General features: G+C 43.0%; 1 protein-coding gene across 4 annotated transcripts in view; it reads left to right on the top strand.

Annotated features, from left to right (window-relative positions):
* Positions 1-11,816, top strand: part of HS6ST3 (heparan sulfate 6-O-sulfotransferase 3) — a 316,757-nt gene extending 304,941 nt beyond the window's left edge. For 3 of the 4 annotated variants that reach the window (XM_074911463.1, XM_074911453.1, XM_074911438.1), the window contains one exon: positions 5,996-11,816. In XM_074911463.1, coding sequence (XP_074767564.1) covers positions 5,996-6,701 — 706 coding nt within the window. In that variant the 3' untranslated portion in view covers positions 6,702-11,816. The remainder of the gene's footprint in view (positions 1-5,995) is intronic. The other variant, XR_012633992.1, reaches the window with a different exon arrangement.
* Positions 11,817-25,099: the final 13,283 nt, after the last annotated feature.

Genomic DNA, 25,099 nt, shown 5'->3' with positions numbered 1-25,099 from the left:
CACTTATCAATACATCCTCATTAACCACAACCCCCCCTTCCCATCCTTTGGTATATATTGGTATATACAGATATCATTTCCTTATTCTATGGACCACCCTTGTAAGATGTCTTTAAAATGTCCACAAATGTCCACTGAGTTAATTCAGTCCGTGACTTTGGGCTCTATCTGTCATAACAGTCTTTCTAGCCAGGAGGGGTGGTGCGAAGTCTGCTCAGTCGGAAGAGCAGGATCTTTTACTGAAGTCTTTTGTGAAGAAATCCATGAAAACCTGAGAGGACAGCGAATAGTGTTAAGATCGCAAACTTTTGTAAAGGATGTCTTAGAAAACTATTCCCACCACAATAGTCTAGCATCCTGTGACAGATGCTAAGCTTAAGAAACCTATGTGCTGTTGCTACATCATCTTTGATGATGCAGAAGTTTGTGGGCTAGCTAGAGTTTATTTGTCTGGCTTGATGGATAAGGTGTATGATGTTTCTTGCAGCCAAATGGACATGTTTATAGTTTGTGCACTGTTAAATAGCTTTTCCGTTACAGTACTGGTTTTCTGAATAAGAAATATACAGTCAGTTATTACCTTGGGCTGGTTATCTGTAAATTAAGCACTGCATAGATGCAGTGACACGCTGCACAATAATGCTGTTAGCCAGGAACTGATGCATCTGCATTATGTTAAGATGACTTCGACCAGTTCCAATCAGCCCAGCAATGTTTCTTTCCTTTCTGCCTCCCCACACCATCCTTGTTGCATGCTGTTATTCCCTAACTGTTCATGTATTGCATTATCCTTACTTTTGTTTCATCTGTTTACCCTCTTCTCTTCGTCATTACCCATACTGATGATACTTTGCCTGAAGAGAGGTTGGTGATTGATGGTTAACTCTGTTACTGCCTCTGAGAACTTGGGCTTCAGGATATAACTGGGAAACATAAGGCTCTTGTTCACATCATGCAGATCCTTCTTAACCCTTTGTCTTGCCACAACCTCTGTTGTTAGCAGAAGTGTGCTGCCAGTTTGGCTTTTGCAGGGTATTTCAGACCTTTCCTTGGGAGCACACTCACTTCCAAAACTTCTTGTCTCAACTAGGGTCATAAAATTGACCAGGGCTTTTATTTTCCCTGCTACCAGGAAGAACTAGAACGTGGATAGCTTTATGATACACCTGGGTTTTTCATTCAGTTTAGTTCTTCTTTCTTCTGTCTGTTAGCATCTTCTGAAATATTCCCCAGTGGCTCTTTTTCTCCACCTCAAATATTCCTCCATTTCTGCATCAGCTGCTGTGTGTGTGCTGTTCTCTTTTCATGAAGCTCGTTGCTCTCTGCATGTAAGGTCCTGCCTCATGCTTTGAAAGAAGAGGGAATAACTTCTTTTTTTTCTCCTCTCTGAGCCTCTGGGAGTGCTGTGTGAGCCGTCCTTGTGCTGGCTGCTCCACAAGAGAGCAGGAGCAACAGAGAAGATGCCATTCATCCTTCTTCCCTGTGAGGCCCTACAGGATGGTTTTGTTCTCTGTGTGCGGTGATCCTTCACGTATTTAGTAAATCTCACTCAGCTGGGATGTCTGTTCCATGGCGATAGAAGAGGCAAAAAAGCCCTGCTGTGGGATCACCTCTGCTAATAGCAGCCTGCTCCTCTGAAATTAATTTCTAAACCAGACCAAAACTATTGAAGGATTAATGTAAGATTAGAGTATTTATATTAAAATACCTTATAATGTGAAAGAAACACATGTTCTTAGGCTATAACTAGAAGCTCATTTTAGCTGTTCTATTAATTAAAGGTTTTCTTTGCCCAATGGTAATAGAAAGACTGGATTTCATGCAAGTGAGACTAGAGCCTTCTGAATTCGCAAGTGCTTTTTAATTCTACTGTGAACAGTAGTGTGCAGCCCATGCTTCACACTGGTGTTTGTTTGGGCCCTTGTATGGATCATCGGGTCCTTGCTCTGACCATCACGGTGTTTAGCATCCATCCAAAAATCAACTGTCTCATAGTGGTGACTTCTATAACCCATTAAATTTCAGTACATTATGCTCAAAAGCAGATTGTTTAATCTGGGGAAGTTGTATGAAGTTTCCCTTCAGGAGGAGCTAACATTGTGACTAGTGGCCTGATGTTGTTTGAAGTGTAATCTAAACTGTTCATACATGTGTACATGTTTATACAGACAGTCACAAAATATATCAGCAAATACACACTGTTCATTTACTGTGATTTTTCTTTCATTGACAACTGTAACTTATGGCCAAACTCCAATGTAAATTTTTACTCACACACACATCGATATAGATGATATGGATTTAGATATAGATATAATTTGTATGGGGTTTGATTATTTTCTAAAGATGTAAAACATCTTCTCACTGATGTGCCAGTGTATTCTGCTTGGCTAGCCTTTAGGCACTGAGGCTGTCTGTGACAGCGCTTTGAATAATCAATGATGGAAGTCCGTTGAAATGAAGCCAGTAAGTCTGTGATGAGTTTGCTTTGTCAAACAGGGTAACAGAAGTTATTACTTAATTATTTGCTGAGCATTTCCCACAGTGGGTAGCTGTGAAGTTTAACATAGCTGCATAAGCACAAGCATGGGTGACACAAGGGCGTTACTTACACCAATGAGAACAAGTGCATGCCTGTATTCAGAGTGACTCAGGCATGTTCAAGTATATAGCTGACTTGATGCTTTTTTACTGACCAGTGGAGAAAAGAGAGACTGAAGGCCATCCCCAGATTCATGTTTTTATGAACTGCTTCTTGTCTTTATTATGAGATGACGACTCAGCCATTCCTAGTGTGATTGAACACTGTATTAGGCACTGAGAGCTCTGAAATGCTGCTATATTCAATCCATAAATGTCAACATTTGAAAACAATTTCCTAAGATAATTTTGATAATTTTCCAACTGAAATGAATGTGCACGACCTATGTATTTTCACTTGTATCATTATTCTAGAGACATGACTTCCTTTTCCCTGAAAGAAAAATTTGCACCATGACTGCTATGCATCATCCACCGGTCCTAGTGTTGTAACGTGTTATCTGGACAGTGCCCAGGATCAGGTGGAAGAAATCTAAGGTCTTCCAGCCTCAGATTGGTTAAAGGGATGATGGAGAGTCACTAACAGAAGGTTAAACAGAAAGTTGTTAACTGTGAATACAGCAGAGATGGCTTCACTCTTAGTTATTAGTGTCTGGGAAACTAAATATGTGTCAAGCTGCTGTTAAAGGTTGTCTGTCAGATGAAGAAGCCATTCAGTTGATAACACAAGAAGGCAACACTCTGAAAGATGCACAAACCAGAAGCAAATTAATCAGGATAGAATAAACAGATGCAGAAGTCAGGTAGTCACAAGGAGGAGCAGCAACAGCCTGGCAAAAGTTTCTCACCCAGTCTGCATAAGGGAAACTGCGGATGTTATCCAAAGACGCGCTGTTCTCATTTCCCTGCATTTGCTTTGTACTCCTGTTTATTGCACATCAAACACATTTACATATCCAGGGATGAAATGGAAATGATTGATGCAAAGGAGGTATTTTTGTTAATTGCTGTTGCTCTGAGTCATGCCTGACTGGGACTGCTGGAGATGGGTGAGGAAAGACAGAACTATTATTAGAGGTATAAATAATTGTCAAGAGTAACTTTTAAACCCATCTGTTACCACATATCAACATCCAAAATTATCCAAAGAAGGGAGGGGCAGCAATACAAGGACTAAGCCAATGCCATGTCTCTGTCACTGTAGATGCTTGCAAATGCCTCTGAATCTTTGTCCTTTCTTTTTCATTTATGCTCCCTCAGAGCTTCTGTCACAACCCTATCAGTCCCTGCTGGATGTTGCAACAACAGTGTCTTGCGCTGAGCTGATGGGTGTTTGAAAGTTGGGCTGCTTTATCTGCACAACACTAGTGAAATGTGTCCACTTTTTGTCCTCTTATTTGGAAAGCAGTTTTTAATGTGCTCTCATACATGAGAAGTAGAGCCAAGATGAGATGAACATCCAATCTGAGAAGGGAAAGCTGTGCTTGAAGTGCTTAAAGACAGTGCTTTTCAGAGTGGAACTGTACTGCAGAGCATATGGGAGGATTTCAGGTATTTCCTGCTCTGCAGGAATAGAAGAGGGATTTTAGAAATACCTGTCTGTGAAAGGTTGTGTGATCCTTGGTTCACTGTTGATGTGGGCTGTGTAAGCAACTGAAGTGGATCAAAAACAGCTGAAGTGCAGTTTGGCCATGTGTGAGCAGCAGCCAGAGACCCCAAGCTCCGAATTATTTTGAAAATATCACCCTTCAGAGTATCATCTGATGCTAACACAAATCATGGCTTCCAATGCAAGTGATAATGAAATCCATGGCACTCCCTAGTTTATATCCTTCCACCTCTAACCCTTCTGCTGTGAAGGAATTCTTGAAACAGCTGTTTCCGTTAGATAGTAGTTCAAGAAATGACCCTGCAGCAGAACATAGTAGTAGTTTGTAGTTTGGTCTCATAACCTTATTCCAGCAAATACATTATAGATCCTGTAGGTGGAGAACTCAGAATGAATAAGGAGAAAGCATTCAGCCCTGTTTCCTTTTGCTTTATCTGCACTGGAGAATATATCTGCATTTTTAGGAATATGTGGGGGAATACCTATTTTTATGACAAACCTGAGGTTTATGGAGAAGTTATGAAAAATCTGTAGTAGCAGAAAATGGGCAATATTTGAAAAAGAAGGGTTATTGTCTTGGAGCTTGTTACCAATTTTGTGATTTTTCATTTAACTGGAGTTAGCCCTTGTATGAGATGGCCCTCATGAAGTGTTAGTTTGTTCACAAGGTAACTTGTCTTCCTCAAGCTTGCCCCTTCTCTAGGCTCAAGAAAGAGTACTGAGACCAGACTTTTCTTAAGAAATCTTAGGACTCATGATTTATTAATGTATTGTTTGCTGTCAGATGAGTCATGCAAACTCACAAGCCTATTTTTGTACCAGACTGTGTGTTATTTTTAGTAATGAATCTTCTGCTGGTTATTCTAGCTGACAGAAACCATAAGTATTTTGGTTTTGCTTTATCTTTATGTTATCACCCTGTAATTCAGGTGAGTTGTTATTGAATAAAACATTTCTCAGTAAAAAACCTCAATCTGTGAAAGCCTGGTTGAAGCATACTCCATTGCAGTTCATTTCAGATTTCCATAAATAGATGTGCAAACTGAATTCAATAGCTAGAAGATGAACTGACAATGTGAGTTCTACAGTTATTTGCTCTATTTCAAATCAATATTTCTTGGTGTCTTTTTTGTATTTGTAACGGATGAGGTTGAATAATGATAATCTTTATATCAACAAATGCTTTTGTACTACACGATTATAAATAATTCGTCAAGCACTTGTCTAAAATTAAGTCATATGAATTGATTTTGGGTCTCTCATTATCTTTACACCAACCCGTTTAATAATAGTGTTCTTCTTGAGTAGGTGGCTCATGCCAGTCTTCCACATGGTGTTATTTTTAGCACTTGCAGCATCCCCGTGAAATTGCTTGTGCTTCTCTTATATTCTGACCGAGCGCTATATGGATTATCATCTTGTACATCTTGTGAGACATGCATGTCTCAGTTTGGAAGAGAAGTGGCAAGATTATATAAATCTCCTTTCTCACTGTTTCTGATATGACTGAGGACAGCTTTTCAAAGTAGAGGGGAGTACACTCCAGTTAATTGGCTTCTACATGAAGTAACTAGCACTGAACAGCTGATAGGTCAAAGTAATCCCATTTCTCTGACAGCTGCTTATTTCCTTTCATATCTCTCTTTCTCCCAATTTACAATGTATTTTATTCACATCATTTATGAAGCTTTAAACTTTTTACTGTCTCTGAAGTAGTCATTTAAAGTGCCTACATTACACTGGAAAAAGTGAAGGGGGTGGTGGCGGTGACTGGTAATCATTTTATTGGAGAATAAAAATTGAAATCCACCGAATCTTAAAACTGTGTTTAATGATATGTTTCAGGAACTTCTATTACATCACAATGCTGAGGGATCCAGTGTCACGGTACTTGAGTGAATGGAAGCATGTCCAGAGGGGTGCAACATGGAAAACTTCCCTTCATATGTGCGATGGAAGAAGCCCAACACCAGATGAACTGCCTACCTGTTACGAAGGAGACGACTGGTCTGGAGTCAGCTTGCAGGAATTCATGGACTGCAGCTACAACTTGGCCAACAACCGTCAGGTGCGCATGCTGGCAGACCTCAGCCTGGTGGGGTGCTACAACTTGACTTTTATGAATGAGAGTGAAAGAAATATGATTCTTCTCCAAAGCGCCAAGAACAATCTGAAAAATATGGCCTTCTTCGGACTCACAGAATTTCAGAGGAAAACGCAGTATCTCTTTGAGAGGACATTCAACCTGAAATTCATTTCTCCATTCACCCAGTTCAATGTTACACGGGCCTCCAATGTGGACATTGGTGAGGATGTGCGGCAACGGATAGAGGAGCTGAATTTCTTGGATGTGCAGCTGTATGAATACGCGAGGGACCTGTTCCTACAGCGCTTCCAGTACTCCAAGCAAGAGGAACATCAGAAGAATCGGTTAAAGAGGAGAGAGGAGCAGCGGCTGCTGCGGGAGCAGAGAGCTCACCAGTGGCCAAGGGAAGAGGCAGCAGAAGTAGCTGTTACTGAAGATTATAATAGTCAGGTTGCAAGGTGGTGATGTTCCTTTGTCTTGACTAACTGATGAGAGGATCAGAGAGTTTGTGCAATTTGACTACCTGGGAATTAGCCAAGGAAGGCCTACTGCTTCGGTAAATGAGACCACATCAAACAACTACCCCTCCTTCTCTGAGTTTTTCCTGGTTTCTGCCAGTGAGGAGAATGTATTTTTTTCTCAATAGGCATTGATTAGTGTTATTAAATGGCAGTAGAATAGATTCCTGTCCAAAAAGACTTTCGTCAAAGCCCTAAGCTATGAAGATGGGTTGAAGAGTGATCTATATATATCCTTTGCGTTAACAAATGTACCCTATACAACCGAGCTACCAAAACTTGTGCAGACACGAATGAAAAATCAGGAAAAAAACCCTGGTTTGGTTTCTCTGTGGCATGAGAGCTGGTTTACTTCATACTGTCTTTTGCAACTGTAGTGCATAGCTTTCTAGTGAATGAAATGGAGGAAAGCACATTGCTCTTCAAACTTCTACGTGCTGTGTTTTGATTAAGGGAAGAATTTCCTGAGGTGATTAAAAAAGACTTAGGAAACGTAGCTTTGGAGCATCACTTGTTCTCTTCTACTAGCCAGCAATCAGAGGTGATTTATAAGTGAAGTGATGAAGGGGTTAGCTTATTTCTCTGCAGATAGTGAGAGTACTGAACCCAGACAGGTAGCAGCCATCTTGCTGAGTGCGTGTGGCAAAGGGAAAGCCTTGAGAAATGAGGTCCACGGCAGCAGCTGGGCACATGTCGTGGAGATTATCTGGCTGGAGGCAATGAAATCAGCCTTCACATTCACAAAAAGGTGAAGAGGGGCCAAGTAAACTATGGGGAAGAGGAAAGAGAGCAGGAAAAGCTTAAATATTAGTGTGACATTTTTCCAGATTTGCTGTAAAAGCCTGGAGATATATTGTCTGTGAAGGTAGGCAGGTTTATGATATTGTCTGTTAAAACACATTGATGCCAAGTGAATACAATTTAAATTGGTTTTCTCTTTAACCACAGTAGTGTCTAGAAAAAATATCGGCATTCATTTTTATAGGATACATAATGGATATGTGGAAAGCCTTGATATTTATTATTCTGTATGAAGATTCTTTGTAAATTTATTGTTTTCATGATGAGAGATCTGTATCTGTTTTTCTTCCTTGTCTAGAAAAAGATTCAATTCTTCCTCCACATATTACATTCTTGTGGCTAAACTGCATCTATTTATTCCAAGATTTTATGTTGTTCCATTCGTAATAGTGAAATTTTAAAAAGAGGGTCCTGTGCACCATAGATCTTTTGAAAGAGTTTTTTTCCTTCTTCTTCTAGCATAAATGTAAAGCATTAGGAGGAAATTTCTCTAAGTGCCTCAACATGGCTGCTAAATCAAGATGCTGAAAGTATATTATTGCATGCATGAATGGCTTTTACCTTACAGATTTGCTAATTAGAAATACCGGAGTACCTGATGTGGATGCACATTTCTCATTTATTTTCAAAATTCAAGGGTTTTATCCAGTTGATTTAAAAAAAAAAAAAAAAAAGTGCTACAGAAAAAAAGAGGCTGAATTTGAATATTTGTCCCTTCATTTCCAAGTCTTTTTTTATTTAGTGCATGCTGTATCTTCTTTTCTTCCGACAATGCTATTGCTACTTATCTATGCACAATATCAAAAATATATTCTAATGATCCTGTTGAGAGTTAATGCATACAATTATACACTAAACGTGGAATATCATAACGGCTATTAAGAAGAGAAGAGGGCTACCAGGATGATGCCTCATTATCCATGTAGTTTATTAGCAATATGCTGCTTTATGCCTGATTGTCAGCGTGTGACTTTTGGGGTGAATAGCAGTGGTTTTTGGTCCCTAATACCTGTTCAACTGGTGGATCATTTGCATCTCCTCCCATCTCCAAGTTCAGAATGGAAAACGCAAGACTGCAAATTGTTATTCTTCTTCCTGAGCATGGTATGTCTGCCTTAGAGAAGAGTGAGGAGCTCTCTGGACGCCCTGGACAGTACTGCTTGGATCCCCATCGCCTGGAAGAGACGGTCAGACACCTCACTTGTGTATGGACACCTGCCTTCAGAGATTTAAATTGAAATGTTTACAGCCTAGGACTGAAGCTTGCTCTGGGTGTACTGACTGCAGGACAGCGAAGCCACAAAGAGCTAAGCCTGATCATTATTATTGCACCTTTAGCACAGTGCAGGTAATTCACAGTGCTCTGACGTCTTACCCACTGGCACTGGGGTTTCAGGCTGGGCTGGCCCTGGCCCTGTGGAGGGAAGGAGCTTTCTGGCTGGTGATGCAGGGATGATGGGGAGCTGTTGAATCTCCCCATTCCTGGGCCCATTGCTGCATCTTGCTGCAGACCCCACAACAAGAGAGGTGAAGGATGCCTTTGGCACCTAATATTCTATGTCCAGGGTTTGTAGGTGTGCTCCTTGTTTCCGTGAACACAGGGGGCTATCTATGTGTGCTGGGGGGACCCCGAAGTCCCCCCTGGCAGAGGCAGAGACAAGGTGGGCAGTGGTGTGGGGTGTGTGGTAGAGGCAGGGCTGGCAGGCAGGGCATGGGGGCTTGGCAAGAGGCAGGGCTGCACAGTAGAGAAGCCAGCCACGTGGGAGGGAAGATGCAAGGCCAAATTCACATTAAGGAAGAAGACAGTAGAGTAAGTAGAATCAGTCCCAGACCATCTTTTGTTGTAAAGCATCCCTTCTTTTTCCTCCTAAGCACAAAAAAGGGGTCTTCTTCCTCACGTCCCTGCCACTTTCCCCAGTGGGCCACCTCTGTGTGCCACTCACTGTAATGGGGGACTCGTTTTTCATTTAGAAAATGTAGTGCTGTCTTTTGGGGGGAGAGGAGGCATAGCTCAGAAATGGTTCCCTGGAGCCTCACCAGTGATGGTAAGTATCAGTTTCAGCTGTCTAAGCACACCAACCATTTTCCAGACTATTCCTTCTGCCTGACACAAAACAAAGCCCAATGAGGAAAATCGAAGCAGTCTTTGGGCAGTTTACATTAACTTTAATAGTTTGACAATACCTTAATGCCGTGCCAAACCTTTTCCTCAGTCATCTCCCAGGAGGACAAGATTAGGGTCCTGAAGAGCTGTTATTGTGCTGTAGCATCTATGTTATAGGGATTTGCCTTAACGCTTGGGATTTAGTTAAAAATGAAGTTGGTTTGTTGTTTTGTTTTGGTTTGGTTTGTTTTTCCTTGGAGCCCATATAGATAACCCTGATTGTGAAGGAGTAGTTTCAGGGGGGCAGCTGGAATCTTGTCCAGACCCGCTGGGACTGAAGGACCCAGCACCTCCTTCCCCAGCTCCAGCAGCAGATCCAGCAAACTCACTGTCCCAACAATACTGTTTTTCTTAGCAGAACTTCCTGGCACATGACAAATAAAGCAGTTCAGAAATACTTCCAGGCTTACTTCTAAGACACAGGCTTGCAGCTTTTCTCATCCTGGGCGCTGCACCCGAAATGTAACGCAAAAGCAAAATAAAGGCCCTGGTTCATATCTCTGTTATCCCAGGTTCTCTGACAGCACGGACTTACTGTAATTACACAGGCTCATATAAGATCAGAGCATAGCATGTTTCTTCCAAAACCTTCATAAGCAACAATGCTATAGGATTTCTGTCCATCTTCCTGGCATTATTTTGTTGCTTAAACAAGGCAGTTTGGCTTCTGCTACTGTGGTGCTGAAATAGATCTCATTCTTTTGTAATGGAGATGTACTTGCTAATCTCTCCCATCACATCCTCAGCACTAGCTGCCTTTTCCAGTAATACTTCACTGTAGGCTTGGAGCAGACAAGAGAAACATGCTGTGTGTGTCATTAAAACTTGTTCCTGGTAGTTCAGTGTCTAGTCAAAAAACTCAACCTAGTGCCTATGGGCTATACTTTATTAAGAAATGAAAATTTGCCCTCTCTTCCCCACTCATCAGCGCTAATAAAAAGCTTTTTCACCATGGGGAAAGAAAAAAAAAATCACCATTTCTGATGTTGGGTGTTCTTTACTGCAGTTGTGTTAATGAGACTGCAATTCTACTATATGTAGTTATTTGCAGTTCGCTAAAGACAGAAGTACAGCACAAAAAAGTGGTGGAAGTCAGATTCAGAGCCAAACTTCTTAACTGCAACATATCCATTCAACCAATGCAAATGGCAGGTCACATCACCTTTGCATCTGGAGATATTTTAGATTTGAGGTCTGCTGCTAAACTGAGAGGTTTCTCAAATTGCCCTTCTTGTTAACACATGCTTCCTTCGGCACTAGTGGTTTTTTGTTTCTCACCTGCAGTCTTATATCAGTTATGAGCACAGGTGTTATAAAACTTACGTCACTGACACTTTTTTTCCCCTCTGTTGCTGTTCCTCTGATATATGTGGAATTATTCCTTTTTGCCTGGGATATGGAATATCTTCTTTCCAGCCTGGTGGAGACTATCCTGTACAAGATGAACAATCACAGTAAAATCATTCTGCTGGAGCAGATTTCTGTACCTCCCTATATGTGGCAGAAGCATACTTGGAAAAGGTACCCAGTTTGCACTGACACACTTCTTTCAGTTTGGTTCTTATAATACTTTCTTTCTTAATATTTTGTGGAAGGAAATGGGTTCCATAGCCTACAACATCCTTGGCTTTCTTCTTGGCCATATCACTAGCTCTGTGATTTCAAATAAATGTTGAAAGTTAAGAAAATAAAAATCAAGAGTTCCCATCAGTTGCCATATTTGAGATGAAAGGGTAAATTAATAGGCTGTAAATTACTTCATTCTTTAGGAATTTTCCTTCTGTTTATGTGCAATAATGTGTGTGAACTCTGCTACTAAGAGATTGTATTGTGAGTAACCATATCTACTTTTATTCCTATTTACAAGATAGTTTGTAGACCTAGGGATTTTCATTGATGTAAAGCACAATTTAATGAATTATTTAATGTGTTTAACCATTGTGATGTCAAAAGCAATTGTTTTCCTATATTTATTTGTTGGTGGTTTTCTGTAAGATGATGTTCATTAAGAAATCTGTTAAAAATGAAGAAATTTTGTTGGATATTGTTGGGTCCATGAATTACTTATGAGCAACAAATAAACATTGTTTGCGTTTTTGAAACACTAAAGGTTCCATCTTATCTACATAGCTATAAAAAATTATTACAAATACTTGTCAGACCATTTTCAAGCACTAGTAAAGATCGACCAATATCATAATTATGTTTGTTTAACAAAACGTACATGGAGGAAAATGATATAACTTACTATTCAATTACGTGGGGCCCAATACTGAATCTTTTGATTCCAATTGACTTTGATAGACTTTATCTCATATTGAATTAAGACAGGAGAGCCAAGACCTGAATAGTCACCAGCACTACTCCAAGTGACCCCAGTGTCAGAATTACCATACTTGGACTGAATTAAGATCTAAGTATGCAAATAATGGTAATGAATTCATTAGACTTCATTTCTACTCCAGCATCACTGAGGACCAGTCCGAACTGTCAGGATAATCTCATAAGCTTCTGCAGGGAAGGATGAGAGGCTGCAGTCTGTTGCCTCACTGTTAGCATCATATTTGTGTTGTTATATCTTCTGAGGGCGCATGGACCTTGGGAGGAGCTGATTGCATGTTCAGCCATACTATTTCATGTAAGTGTGTGATACAGTGAACTAGGACTGAGATGGGAGTATGGAGGAGCACATAGAGACTTAAGTAAGGAGGAAACACTGACCTCTCTTTTACAGAGTAACTGAAGCCCTTTATTAGATCTGATCCTTCCAAGAGTAGTCTAGGTCCCTGTTTGATGACTATTTTATCACATCAAAACTTTTTCAGATTTCTGTTTTCCCAACAACAAGCCTTTCAGACATGCCACACCCCTGGAGATGAGTCTGGTTAAAAGAGAAGGCCATACTGTGTCAATTTAGGATATAATGACCATGACCAACCCCTTTTTGATCAAAGTTGACTGACCTCTACTAAATGCCGTGGAAAGCTATATTAATGGTAAAAAAAAAAAAAAAAAAATAGTCTGCATGAGAATTTTTTCTTGGGACACAACAAAGACAACATTAAATGAAGGTAGCAGAAGAGAGGAAGATCTCAGAAGTTCTGGTTAGTTTTGTTTTCTTAATTTTTCTTCACAGCACCTTAGACTCACTGTTTTAAAAGCACCATTGTAAGCAGGGGCTGTTTGAGCCTATAGTAATCAGTACCTCTCTAGAATTTATTTTCATATTAGTCTCCCATTTTTTCATTTATCTAGCCCCATTCACTTCAACGCTAAATTCATCTGTACTGCTGGTTTCCTCTTGAAGTCTTCACATATGAAGACCTTGGGGTAGCTCTGTATGTTAGGAAGTGTTTTGACTGTATAGAGCTTGATGATGGTAATGAAAGGGTCAAGTGTTTATGGGTAAGAATCAGGGGAAAAGCCACCAAGGCAGATTATCATGGTTGGAGTCTGCTACAGACTACCCAATCAGGATGGAGAGGCAGATTAAATATTCTAGAAGCATGTGGGAGAAGTCTTGAAGTCGCTATCCCTTGTTCTTTTTGGGGACTTGAACTTACCAGATATCTGCTGGAAATACAATACAGCAGAGAAGAAACAGTCTAAGAAGTTCCTGGAGTGTGTGGAAGAAAACTCCTGACACAACTGGTGAGGGAGCCAACTAGGGAAGGCACCCCACTGGACCTGTTGTTTGCAAACAGAGGACTTGTGGATGATGTGATGATGGTTGGAGGCCATCTTAGCAAGAGCGATCCTGAAATGGTAGTGGTTTTGATTCTCGGAGAAGTAAAGAGGGAGGTCAGCAGGGCTGCTACCTTGGATTTCCAGAGGGCAGACTTTGGCCTGTTTAGGAGATTGGTTGATGCAGTCCCTTGGGAAGCAGTCCTGAAGGGCAGAAACCTCCAGGAAGGCTTCCAGACATTCTTCAAGAAGGAAATCTTAAAGGTGCAGGAGCAGGCTGTCCCTACAAAAGATGAGCCAGTGGGGAAGAAGACTGACTTGTCTGAACAGGGAGATTTGGCTGGAACTCATGAAAAAAAAAAAGGTGTTTATGATCTTTGGAAGAAGGGGCAGGTAAACCAGGAGGACTGAAGGGATGTCTTGAGATTATGCAGGGAGAAAATTAGAAGGGCCAAATCCCAGCGAGAACTTAATCTGGCTACTTGCCATAAAAGACAGTAAAAAATGTTCCTATAAATACATTAGCAACAAAAGGAGGGCTAAGGAGAATCTCCATCCTTTACTGGATACAGGCAGAAACATAGTGACAAAGGCTGAGGTACTCAATGCCTTCTCTGACTCAGTCTTCAATAGTAAAACCAGTTGTCCTCCAGGTACCCGCCCCCCTGAGCTGGATGATGGAGATGGTGAGCGCAGTGAAGACCCCATAATCCAGGGAAATAGTTACTGACCTGCTACACTACTTAGACACACACAAGTCAATGGAGTAGGATGGGATCCACCCAAGGGTACTGAGGGAGACGGTGGAAGTTCTCACCAAGCCACTTTCCGTCATTTATCAGCAGTCCTGGCTAACTGGGGATGTCCCAGTTGACTGGGTGAGGTCCATCTACAAGAAGGGCTGGAAGGAGGATCCAGGGGACTACAGGCCTGTTGGCCTGACCTTGTTACTGAGGACTGTTATGAAACAGATCATCCTGAGTGCCATCTGTATTGAGTTTGTGCGGTGGGGTTTTGGTAAGTGGGGGAAGCGGCTCCAGGGGTGGTTCCTGTGCGAAGCTTCTGGAAGCTCCCCCAGCTCCCAGTCAGACCCACCTCTGGCCAAGCCCAAGCCCATCAGCGATGGTGGCTGCGCCTCTGTGAAAACATATTTAAGAAAGGGAACCTGGAGAGGAGGAGTTGTGAGGGAAACACCTCTGCAAACACTGAGGTCAGCTGAAGAAAGGACGAGGAGGGAGGGGGAGGTGCCCCAGAGCAGTGACCCCCTGCAGCCCATGGTGAGAGGTCAGGCTGTGCCCCTGCAGCCCATGGAGGTCACTGCTGGAGCAGATGCCCACCTGCAGCCCGCGGAGGACCCACGCTGGAGCAGGTGGCTGTGCCTGAAGAAGGCCACGACTCCATGGGAAGCCTCTGCTGGAGCAGGCTGATGCTGGGAGGACTGCAGCCCCCAGGAGGGACCCATGTGGGAGCAGTTTGCAGCCCATGGGAAGGACTCACATTGGAGAATTCATGGAGGACTGTATCCCATGGGAGGGACCTCTCGCTGGGTCAGGAGAAGAGTGTGAGGAGTCCTCCCCCTGAGGAGGAAGGAGCAGCAGAAACAACAGGTGATGAACTGACATTAACACCCATCCTCTGCCTCACTGCTCTGCTTGGGGGGAGGAGGTAGAGAAATCAGGGTCAAAGCTGAGCCCAGGAAGAAGGGAGGGGTGGGGGGAAGGTGTTTTTTTTAAGATGTGGTTGTATTTCTCACTGCCCTACTCTGAGTTGATTGGTAAATTAGTAATGATGGTGGTGTTTAAATTAAATTGATGGGATTTTTTCCCAAATTGACTCTGTCTTTTGCCTGTGACGATTGGTGTGTGAGCTGTCCCTGTGTTTGTCTTGGTCCCCAAGCCTTTTGTTATATTTTGTCCTCTCTGTCCCACGAAGGGGGAGAAGTGAGCGAGTGGCCATGTGGTACTCTGGACTTAAACCATGACAGCATCAAGTGGCACATACAAGACAGGCTGGTGATCAGGCCCAGTCAGCATAAGTTTATGAGAGGCAGGTCCTGCTTGACAAACCTGATCTCTTTCTATGACAAGGTGACCTTCTTAGTGGATGAGGAAAAGGCTGTGGATGTTTTCTATCTGGACATTAGTAAGGCCTTTGACACTATTTCCCACATCATTCTCCTGGAGAAACTGGCTGCTCATGGCTTGGACGGGCATACTCTTTGCTGAGTAAAATACTGGCTGGATGGCCGGGCCCAAAGAGTGGTGGTGAATGGAGTTAAATCCAGTTGGTGGCCGGTTACAAGTGGTGTCCCCCAGGGTTCAGTATTGGGGACAATTCTGTTTAATATCTTTATCAATGACCTGGATGAATGGATCAAGTGCACCCTCAGTAAGTTTGCAGATGGCACCGAGTTGGGTGGGAGTGTTGATCTGTTGAGTGTAGAAAGGCTCTACAGAGGGATCTGGACAGGCTGGAGTGATGGGCCAAGGTCGGTTGTATAAAGTTCAATAAGATTCAGTGCCAGGTCCTGCACTTGGGTCACAACAACCCCATGCAACGCTACAGGCTTGGCGAAGAGTGGCTGGAGAGCTGCCTGACAGAAAAGAACCTAAAGAGTGTTAGTCAACAGCCACCTGACTATGAGCTGGCAGTGTGCCCAGGTGGCCAAGAAGGCCAATGGCATCCTGGCTTGTGTCAGCAATAGCGTGGCCAGCAGGGACAGGGAAGGGATCTGACCCCTGTACTCGGCACTGGTGAGGCCACACCTCGATTCCTGTGTTCAGTTTTGGGCCCCTCACTACAAAAAGGACATTGAATGACTCAAGCGTGTCCAGAGAAGGGCAACGAAGCTGGTGCAGGGTCTGGAGCACAGGTCCTACGAGGAGCGGCTGAGGGACCTGGGGGTGTTTAGTCTGGAGAAGAGGAGGCTGAGGGGAGACCTCATCGCCCTCTACAGCTACCTGAAAGGAGGCTGCAGAGAGCTGGGGATGAGCCTCTTTAACCAAGTAGTAAGCGACAGAACAAGAAGGAATGGCCTCAAGTTGTGCCAGGGAAGGTTTAGACTGGATATTAGGAAGCATTTCTTTACAGAACAGGTTGTTAGGCGTTGGAATGGGCTGCCCAGGGAGGTGGTGGAGTCCCCATCCCTGGACGTGTTTAAGAGTTGGGTCAACGTAGCGCTGAGGGATATGGTGTAGTTGGGAACTGTCAGTGTTAGGTCAGTGGTTGGACTGGATGTTCTTCAAGGTCTTTACCAACCTAGACAATTCTGTGATTCTGTGACTTTGTAATACCCAGATTTCTTTAGATTGTGGTGGTAGTATCTCATTGCTCGCTTTATTGCTGCTGTAAAACAAGCTTAGTTCCTGGGAGACATATGCCAGCATCTGGAAACTCATACTGTTGTTTGAAACCAAACCCCAGGAAGTTGATGGCTGAGTGGGCATGAAGGCTGGATCCTGACATTGAAGGCCAGATGGCATGGGCAGTTCATATTACTGGGGAGCAATTGGGCTGCTAAACAGAATATTTTATGGTGCCCTGAGGTTGCCCACCTGACCTTCAGCTCTGGCTCCAGAAGGGTGCAGATCTCAGAATAGATGCTTTGTCATATGTGTAAACCCTGTGTAGATGTCTCAGATACCTGCAGATCTCCAACCAACAGTCTCTCTCCTCAAGACTTATGGTTAGGAGCACAAGTAGCTCTCACAGTGTTTGTAGCATTTGAGGGCATCACTTGAGACAAACTGCAAGCTAAGAGTTCGTCATCATCACCAGCTGGGAGCACAAAATTAAATGTGATGTAGGGCAGTGTGAGTGATGGAGGAGCAAAATGAATGTTGTTACATTTCTGGGTCCTGCACTGTGGTGAAATCAGTTAGGAAGCAGGGGCAGAAAGATGGTAAATGAAATAAATGTCTGCATTGCTGTCTAGCAAAAGGAGAAATGCATTTTGCCACCAGAAGACAGATAATTTTTTTCCACATTGCTGTTAAATGTTACTGTCTAGCAAGAGGAAAAATGCATTTTGCCACCAGAAGACATAATTTTTTTCCACAATCATGGTCATTTATGTCAATGAGTGCACAGAGCTCTGCCTGAGGATGGATGAGCAGTTGATTGAGAGCTTATGGTTCAGGATTAAAGGGAGGGCAGATGACATTATAGTGGGGTCCGCTATAGACCGCCCAAATAGGAAGACCGAGCAGATGAGGTCCTCTATAGACAGACAGGAGCAGCCTCACATTGCCAAGCCCTGGTCTATCATCAGGGACTTCAGCCACCCTGTTATCTGTTGGAGGATCAACACAGCAGGCATAAGCAATCCAGAAGGTTGCTGATGATAACTTCCTTCTCCAAGTGACAGAGGAGCCAATGAGAAGAGGTGGACCTTTTCTCACCAACAAGGAAGATCTGGTGGGGAATGTGAAGCTTAAAGGCAGCCTTGGCTGCAGTGGCCATGAAATGGTAGAGTTCAAGATCCTAAGTCTACAGGGAGAGCACACAGCAAGCTCACTATCCTGGAGTTCAGGAGAGCAGACTTTGGCCTCCTCAGAGATCTGCTTGGCAGAGTAATATGGGATAAAGCCCTGGAGGGAAGAGGGGCCCAAGGAAGCTGGTTAATATTCAGGCATCACCTTCTCCAAGCTCACGTACGATTCATCTCAACAAAGAGGAAGTCAGGTAAAAAACACCAAGCTGTGTGGTGCGGTCAACATGCTGGAGGGAAGGGATGTGCCATCCAGAGGGACCTGGACAGGCTGGAGAGGTGGGACCATGCAAACCTCAGGGAGTTCAACAAGGCCAAGCAAGAGCAGCCCTACAGAGAAGGGCTTGGGGGTATTAATGGATGAAAAACTGACTATGATCCAGCAATGTGCACTCGCAGCCCAAAAAGCCAACCATATCCTGTACTGCATCAAGAGAAGTGTGGCCAGCGATCAAGGGAGGTGAGTCTCCCCCTTTACTCTGCTCTTGTGAGACCCCACCTGGAGTGCTGTGCCCAGCTCTGGGAACGCCAGTGTAAGAAGGACATGGATCTGCTTGAGCAGGTCCAGAGAAGGGCCATGAAGATGAGCACCTGGAGCACCTCCCCTGTGAGGACAGGCTGAGAGAGTTGGGGTTGGTCAACTCCAGGGAGACCTTATAGCAGCCTTCCAGTACTTAATGGGGGCTACAGGAAAGATGGGGAGGGGCTCTGCATCAGGGAGTGTAGTGATAGGATGAGGAGTAACAGTTTTAAACTGAAAGGGGGAAGATTTAGATGAAATATTAGGAAGAAATTCTTTACTGTGAGGGTGGTGAGACAGTGGCACAGGTTTCCCAGAGAGGCTGTGGCTGCCCCCTCCCTGGCAGCGTTCAAGGCCAGGCTGGACGGGGCTTTGAGCAACCTGGGCTAGTGGAAGGTGTCCCTGCCCATGGCAGAAGGAGTGGAACTAGATGATATTCAGGGTTCCTTCTAACACAAACTATTCTATGATTCTATGATTTTATGATTATATGGTTCTATGATATGGTTACATTTCAAGAAATACATCAGAAAATTGTACTGTAATGTGCAGTTTATGCCACAGTTCAAAATAGGAGTGAGACTTAGCATTGCTGGACTGTATTATATATATGTTGTAGGAAGGCTCTGATTTTTAAGATTTCATTCTTTTATTTGTATTTTACTTGCAGAGGCTATACAAGGTGTGACACCTTTCAGCATTTCCTAAGAAATTTGTGAATATGCCCCTACAATTCTGAATATAACATGTGAGATTAGACAATATGGAGTAAGTCAGTGACTTATAAAACTGTCCTGTAAAAGCCCAGAGAGCTGAAAACGTGTATTGGTGAGAATAAGGCCTGTCCTGCTCAGACAAAGGGGCTACTGCAGGAGTTTGTCCACTGGGTAAGCCGCTCACCACTTCTCTGTGAAACATAAGTAGAGGTCAGCTGGCAGCCAACCTTCTCATGCAACCCCTGGGGATCTCCTTACGGGCAATGGGGGCAAATGCACTTTCAGGGCCTGAAGATCTGGTCTGCTTTAAACATTTACAACGGCGTAAGAAGATTCTCATCCCAGAAATGTCTCATTCCCCTTTCTGTTCATAAACAGGGGGAAACAATCCTTGAATGTACTTTAGAGGAGGTAAATCCTCAGCCATGAAAGAGGATGAGGGGGCAACACTTCACTTTTGGAAAGACTGCACTGGAAATGGAAGTAAAACTTCCAAGTGGATGGGTCTAGATACATTTAAAGATTCAACGAAGACTAGAGGGAGAGAATTAAGGACTGAATGAGCTGATCAGAAGATCCTCTGTACAAAGATGATGATCAAAACCACTGTAATGAGTGAGGTAGCGAAGAAATAGGAGACAAGTGGAGGGGTGTGCAAGCATCAGAGAGCCAAAGAGCACCCACTGCAAAAGGCAAGTGTGGATGTGAAGATCCCCTGAAAAATCTACCTGGCTGTGCAAATTTGAAGGAAATAATTAGCAGTAAATTTTGGTGGACTTCTGTCTTACTCAGAAAACTTTATACTGAGTATTTAATGTATCCTCAGGCCCATCACTTTGAGGCAGGGTCTGCATGGTCATATGAGACGACCTGTGCTCTGCCAAAAGCAAGCAAGGTCACCCAGCAGTCCCTCTGGGATTTCACTTCCATGGTGTGACATCCAAGTGACAAAACAAGAACTCCTCTATTGCCACACAGACACACAGAGGCCAAGTGATCTCTTCCTTTGTCTATGTCAAGTTTAGCATCAGGTTTGCTGCTTCAACTCTGAGACTGGAAATCTGGGACTGGTGATGTTTAGGCTAAGCAGTGATGACAGGGTCACAGACATGGAAGTGAAAATGTTTCTGACTAAAAGGTTGCAGGAATATGCAATCTAATAAATGGCTTGATGTTAAATAGGAAAAACAAAACAAACCCTAGGTGAAATCCATCAGCAACAGAACAAAATAAAACTTCATCATTACTGTAATTAACATTGCAATCTGACTGGCCTGCAGATGCATGGTTATCCAGTCGGGACAGGTTTTTGTGGCGGGTGCACCCGCCCAGTGAGAGCAGAGCTTCTTGGGTGCTGATGTGCAGCAGCTCGGGGCTGCTTTACTCTCAGGGCCTCGTGGCAAATGAGGCCTTTGGCCAACAGGAGCCACTATGGACTGCCGGTCAGATCGGGCCTGGGGATAAATGGAGTCTCCTGGGGGAGACATTGGGAGCTCGTCCCCTGGAGCAGCAGCTGCGGTCGAGGACTCTCCCCTTGGGTCAGGACGCTGCCCAAGGAAACTCTTCAAGGGGCCTTGGGTCGGGACGCTGCCCTGAGCAGGTCCTCGAGGGTGAGAGCCCTCACTTGCCAGGTGAGTGATAAAGTGTTTTGGGTTAAAAAATTTAAAAATTTTTTAAAATATTAAAAAATTAAACCCTAGGTAGCAGGGCTTTGTAAAGTGTTTGGGGTTGTCCTTAAACCCTGGGGAGTGGGGCTTTGTTATGCGTTTTGGGTTGCCCTTAAACCCTAGAAAGCTGTTATGTTCTCCTCTCACAGACATTAGAACCTGTAATTTACGGAGAGCTAGTCAACTGTGTTAACAATTTTTTTTTTATTTATTTTTGGTGGTTGGATGTTTATTTGAGAGCCTTCGTAACAGGTTTCAGCAAAGAGATCATGTGAAAATAAACACTGCCAAGGAAGCATGAATGTTTTGGAAGACCTTAATGCTGCCCAGCTCCAGGTATTGTCCCGGGGAGTGGTGGGGTTAATATGTGTGTGTGTGTATGCTTTTGTCTGCACGCCCACACGTGTACACACATGGTTTCTGTCGTAATGCCACTGCTGGCCTCTTGCATACAGTTTGGGTTGATTCCTACATGCTAGACCCATATGCTTTGGATTCCCAGTCAGAGAGACCCCAGCCATGCATCTGCCTTTGATTTTTTTTATGTAAGGACCAGAAACAGAGAAATGGTCCTCCATGCAGCAAAAACTTCCGAGAACAGGAGCTTTTCCTTACCTGAAGTACTGCCTAAAGTGTGGCAATGACTTGCTAGCTTGAGAGCATCCATCCATGAGACAGAGCCTTATGAGCTTTTTGTTTTGTCTCTGCTCTTATTAAATGCTTGCTGGTGGTAGCAAATGGTTGTGCAGAATATTTCTAAGACAGTACTCATTTCAGAGTTGAAGGTAGGATAAGATACACTAAGTCAATTCCTCAGTCCCCCACCATTCTTGGCCATGCTGTAGGATTTGTGTCAATGCCTTGTTGGGAACCAATGCTTCTTCCAGCCAATCCTTTCCTCTGGATCAGGCTGCTTTTATGAACCATAGAGCAAGTCTCTATCTCAAGTTAGCTTCTTCAGACCTTATCTGGTCTCACAGCTTTCCTTGCTTTCTCTTTCTCATGTTGTGAGTCCCTTTGACTTCACATGTGTTCACACAAGCACTTAGTTCCTGTGGCTATTCATGAACTGGGAGCTCTTCTCAGCTTCTGACTCCCACTCAATACTGGGGAAGCATAGGGATACCCTCGCTCCCTCCAAGCCTCCTGCTGTCCACTCAAAGAAAACAAGAATAGTTGGGTTAAATGGGAACTACAGCCACCCAAGTTGTACTGAGTCATGTGGTGACCAAGACTTTGGGATGTGGCCTCAGCACTGACCATCTAAATTGCACAACCATAGGTTTACTCAGCTGTATGTTTGTGGGAATTAAATGTCAAATAAATGAGTTGCAGATATGAAAGGTTTAGATAAACAATCATGGGATGTTTCATCTTCTATTTGAATCAACTGGGCAGCTAGCTCAGCAGATCATGGGCTGAATTTAAACTTCTTCTGACTCTGAGCCAGGCTTGTCTTTGCCAGATTTTGTTTTAAAGAAGCATCTTTATTTATAAACTCCAAGCAGAATTTATCAGTCAACATTGTTTATGCCACTTCAAACCTATTTAAATAAATCACAAAGTGGAATAAGTATCTGAGTGAATGAATATGTAGGAAATGTGTATTTCTGGTACTCTTGGGCAAAATATGCATCTTGTTGAGTCATAATGGTCAGACTTGGGAAATGTAGACACTAGCAGAGGGTGATTCATCTCCTGAAACACCTACCTAAACCAGGGCATACTAATCTGCCTTTTTATTTCTGTGTACTACAAAGGGCGGTAAACAGAAGAAATCTAAAGCAAATGAATTGTATCTGTAGACTATCTGCTTTGATGCCATGCCCACTGGACGAACCCAAGCTTACAGTGACTTCTTTAACTTAACTTCCGTGGCCCACCTCCCTCTGCCAACAGCATCCTACGAAAAAAAGCTATAAAGGTTTACATTTAAAACAGTTTTTGGGAGAGTTGAACTAGAGCCAACTAGACCTGCATCCTGCCTCTGATAGTGGCTTCTTGTAAGAGCTGGAATGCATATATATATATATATATGTATGTATGTATAAGATCAATTGTTTCCTAGCTGCCAGTCATTTTCAGGTCAAGGACTTCTTGGCCAAATTTAGCATCTCTGAATTTAACAGGGCTTTTCATGGGGTTTTTTTCTTCCTTGAACTTAAGTATTAACTTCTAGTACCTTTTAGATTAACTGTAATGGAAGTTTCATGAACACAACAGAAAACTACCTCTTTTTGATTGTTTTGAGTTGGACACTTTCTAATTTCATTTAAGCATGCCTAGCTCTTACATTGGAAGAGATACCAAACAACAAGTCCCTGCTCATCTTCATGCAGCTCGTGATTTCATGGTTCTCTATTGTTTGTATTTCTCTCCTCTGTGTCTGTACCAGGCAGAAGAGAGTAAGACTGTTCAGTAAGCATCCATGTCTTTGATTATCCTGGTTGAGCTTGCCTGCATGATTTCTCATTCCACTACATCTTTCTTTGGAGGTAGAAGGACAAGGGCTGCCTACAGTACTCAATACACAAGCACACCAAGAATTTGTGTGGTGAATATGAGTGATGCTTTCTATGTTCTTTACTGTTCCTTTCATAATATTACCTAGAATTCAGTTTTGGATTTTTCTGACCAGTTCTGAGCACAAATATGGCATTTCCATAAAATTATCTATTCTAATGGAAAAATCTTATTTCCAAATAGCAATAGTCAATTCAGAACTCAGCACAGTGCCTGGGAAGTTAGATTGGGTTTTTTCCCCCATTGTGCCTCACTTTGAATTTATTTAAGATGAATTTCATCTGTCATTTTATTGCCGTCAATCCGTGTCATCAGAGTCTTCTGCAGTTCACACTCAGCCCTTGTCTTTAGTAACCTGAATAATTTAGCAGCTATTCTCCAGCACAGATTAGTGTCCCCAGAGCTCATTCTGCAACCTGCCTAGGCAGCAGGGGAGCAGAACTTGAGGCAAGCTGACATAACATCCCAGTAGCAGATATAAAGGCTTCATTTGCCTTCCCAACCATTTTGATGAAAGTGCTTAGATATATGCTGCCATTCTGCTGCTCTTGCCATGGAGCTGAAAAATCAGTTTTTATTAGTGTTGAAATTGCTTTTCACACAGGTTGCCATTAACAGAAAGGTATTGCTTTTTCATTCATCCTTTAGCAGAAAGTCATACTGAAAGGTTGTTTAATCCCCTTTCTCATCTGTATTCTCAGATTCTCTAAAAACTTTTGAAATTATGTCACCGCTTCCCTCTTTTGCACGCAAATTTTGGCAAACAGAAATTTCTGTCTTTCCAGTGCATAAGCAGCTGTCTTCACTTGGTCTCTCTGCTATAAGGCTATAAACAAAGGCATATTGAGTGAGCTGGCAGTGAAATTACAGAAAGCTGAAAAGGTCAGAATCTTAAATCATAGATCAGATAAGGCAAAGAATTTTAGATATCTCACAGCAAATAAGGTATGGAGAATGTGATGAACATTGTGTATAACACAGCATGAAACCATATATGGAAAAATGTGAAGTGCTATAAACTTCCTTTTCTGATTTAATTTGCTCCAACTGCATTTAGAAATTATTGCAAAAATGCATTGATAGCCACATTATTATTTACACGCAGTAGGAAGCAAGGCTGAACTACATGCAGAGATTGTCAAGAAGAGGGGGGGGTGCTTTTAGTTCTGCAAAAATCTCATTAATTGTGTTTTGGTTTCGAAGCTCAAAAATCAAACTTGCCACCCTAGCAGCTGCCAGAAAGGTATAATTACAATGATTTAATGCTTATATTTCAATAGCATTCAAAAATTCAGGCTCATTTACTTCTCTGGATGTCTGCAGTAGGGAGACATTAGTGAGGAGGCACCCACTCTAGAAGCTATAACAAGTGGGATCAACCGAGATACAGACTGGGACGTAGCAAAGTAACTGTGGTATTTTTTTCTTCAGGAGCATGTAGCTGACCCAGGGTTGGTGCTTGAGGATACTGAAGCCATTTTGAGGTAAATAACCCCAATTCTTCACTTGTTGGAAGCAAGCCAACCTTCATCATGAGCAAAAACTGGGATCATAAACCCGTCCCCCCAAAATTCCAGATTAGGAGGAGAAAAGTAGCAGCTGAAGGTTAGGTGGACATCTTTCTTCTTGTGGACAGTCACTGGAGAGAGGCAGGACGTGGAGGTGAGCAAGAGATGGTGGGAAGAAGGAGCAGAGGGAGTTAGGTGACTTTTTGGGTGAAGCCATCCCTCTTGCTTTTGCCCTTTTCACAGCAGAAAGAGCAGCTGCCTGGTTCCCCTCTG

This window comes from Athene noctua, chromosome 1 (genome assembly GCF_965140245.1).
Source record: "Athene noctua chromosome 1, bAthNoc1.hap1.1, whole genome shotgun sequence".
Taxonomy (NCBI): Eukaryota; Metazoa; Chordata; class Aves; order Strigiformes; family Strigidae; genus Athene; species Athene noctua.
Note: the sequence above shows the minus strand (reverse complement) of the source record. Positions and strands in the feature narration are given on the sequence as shown.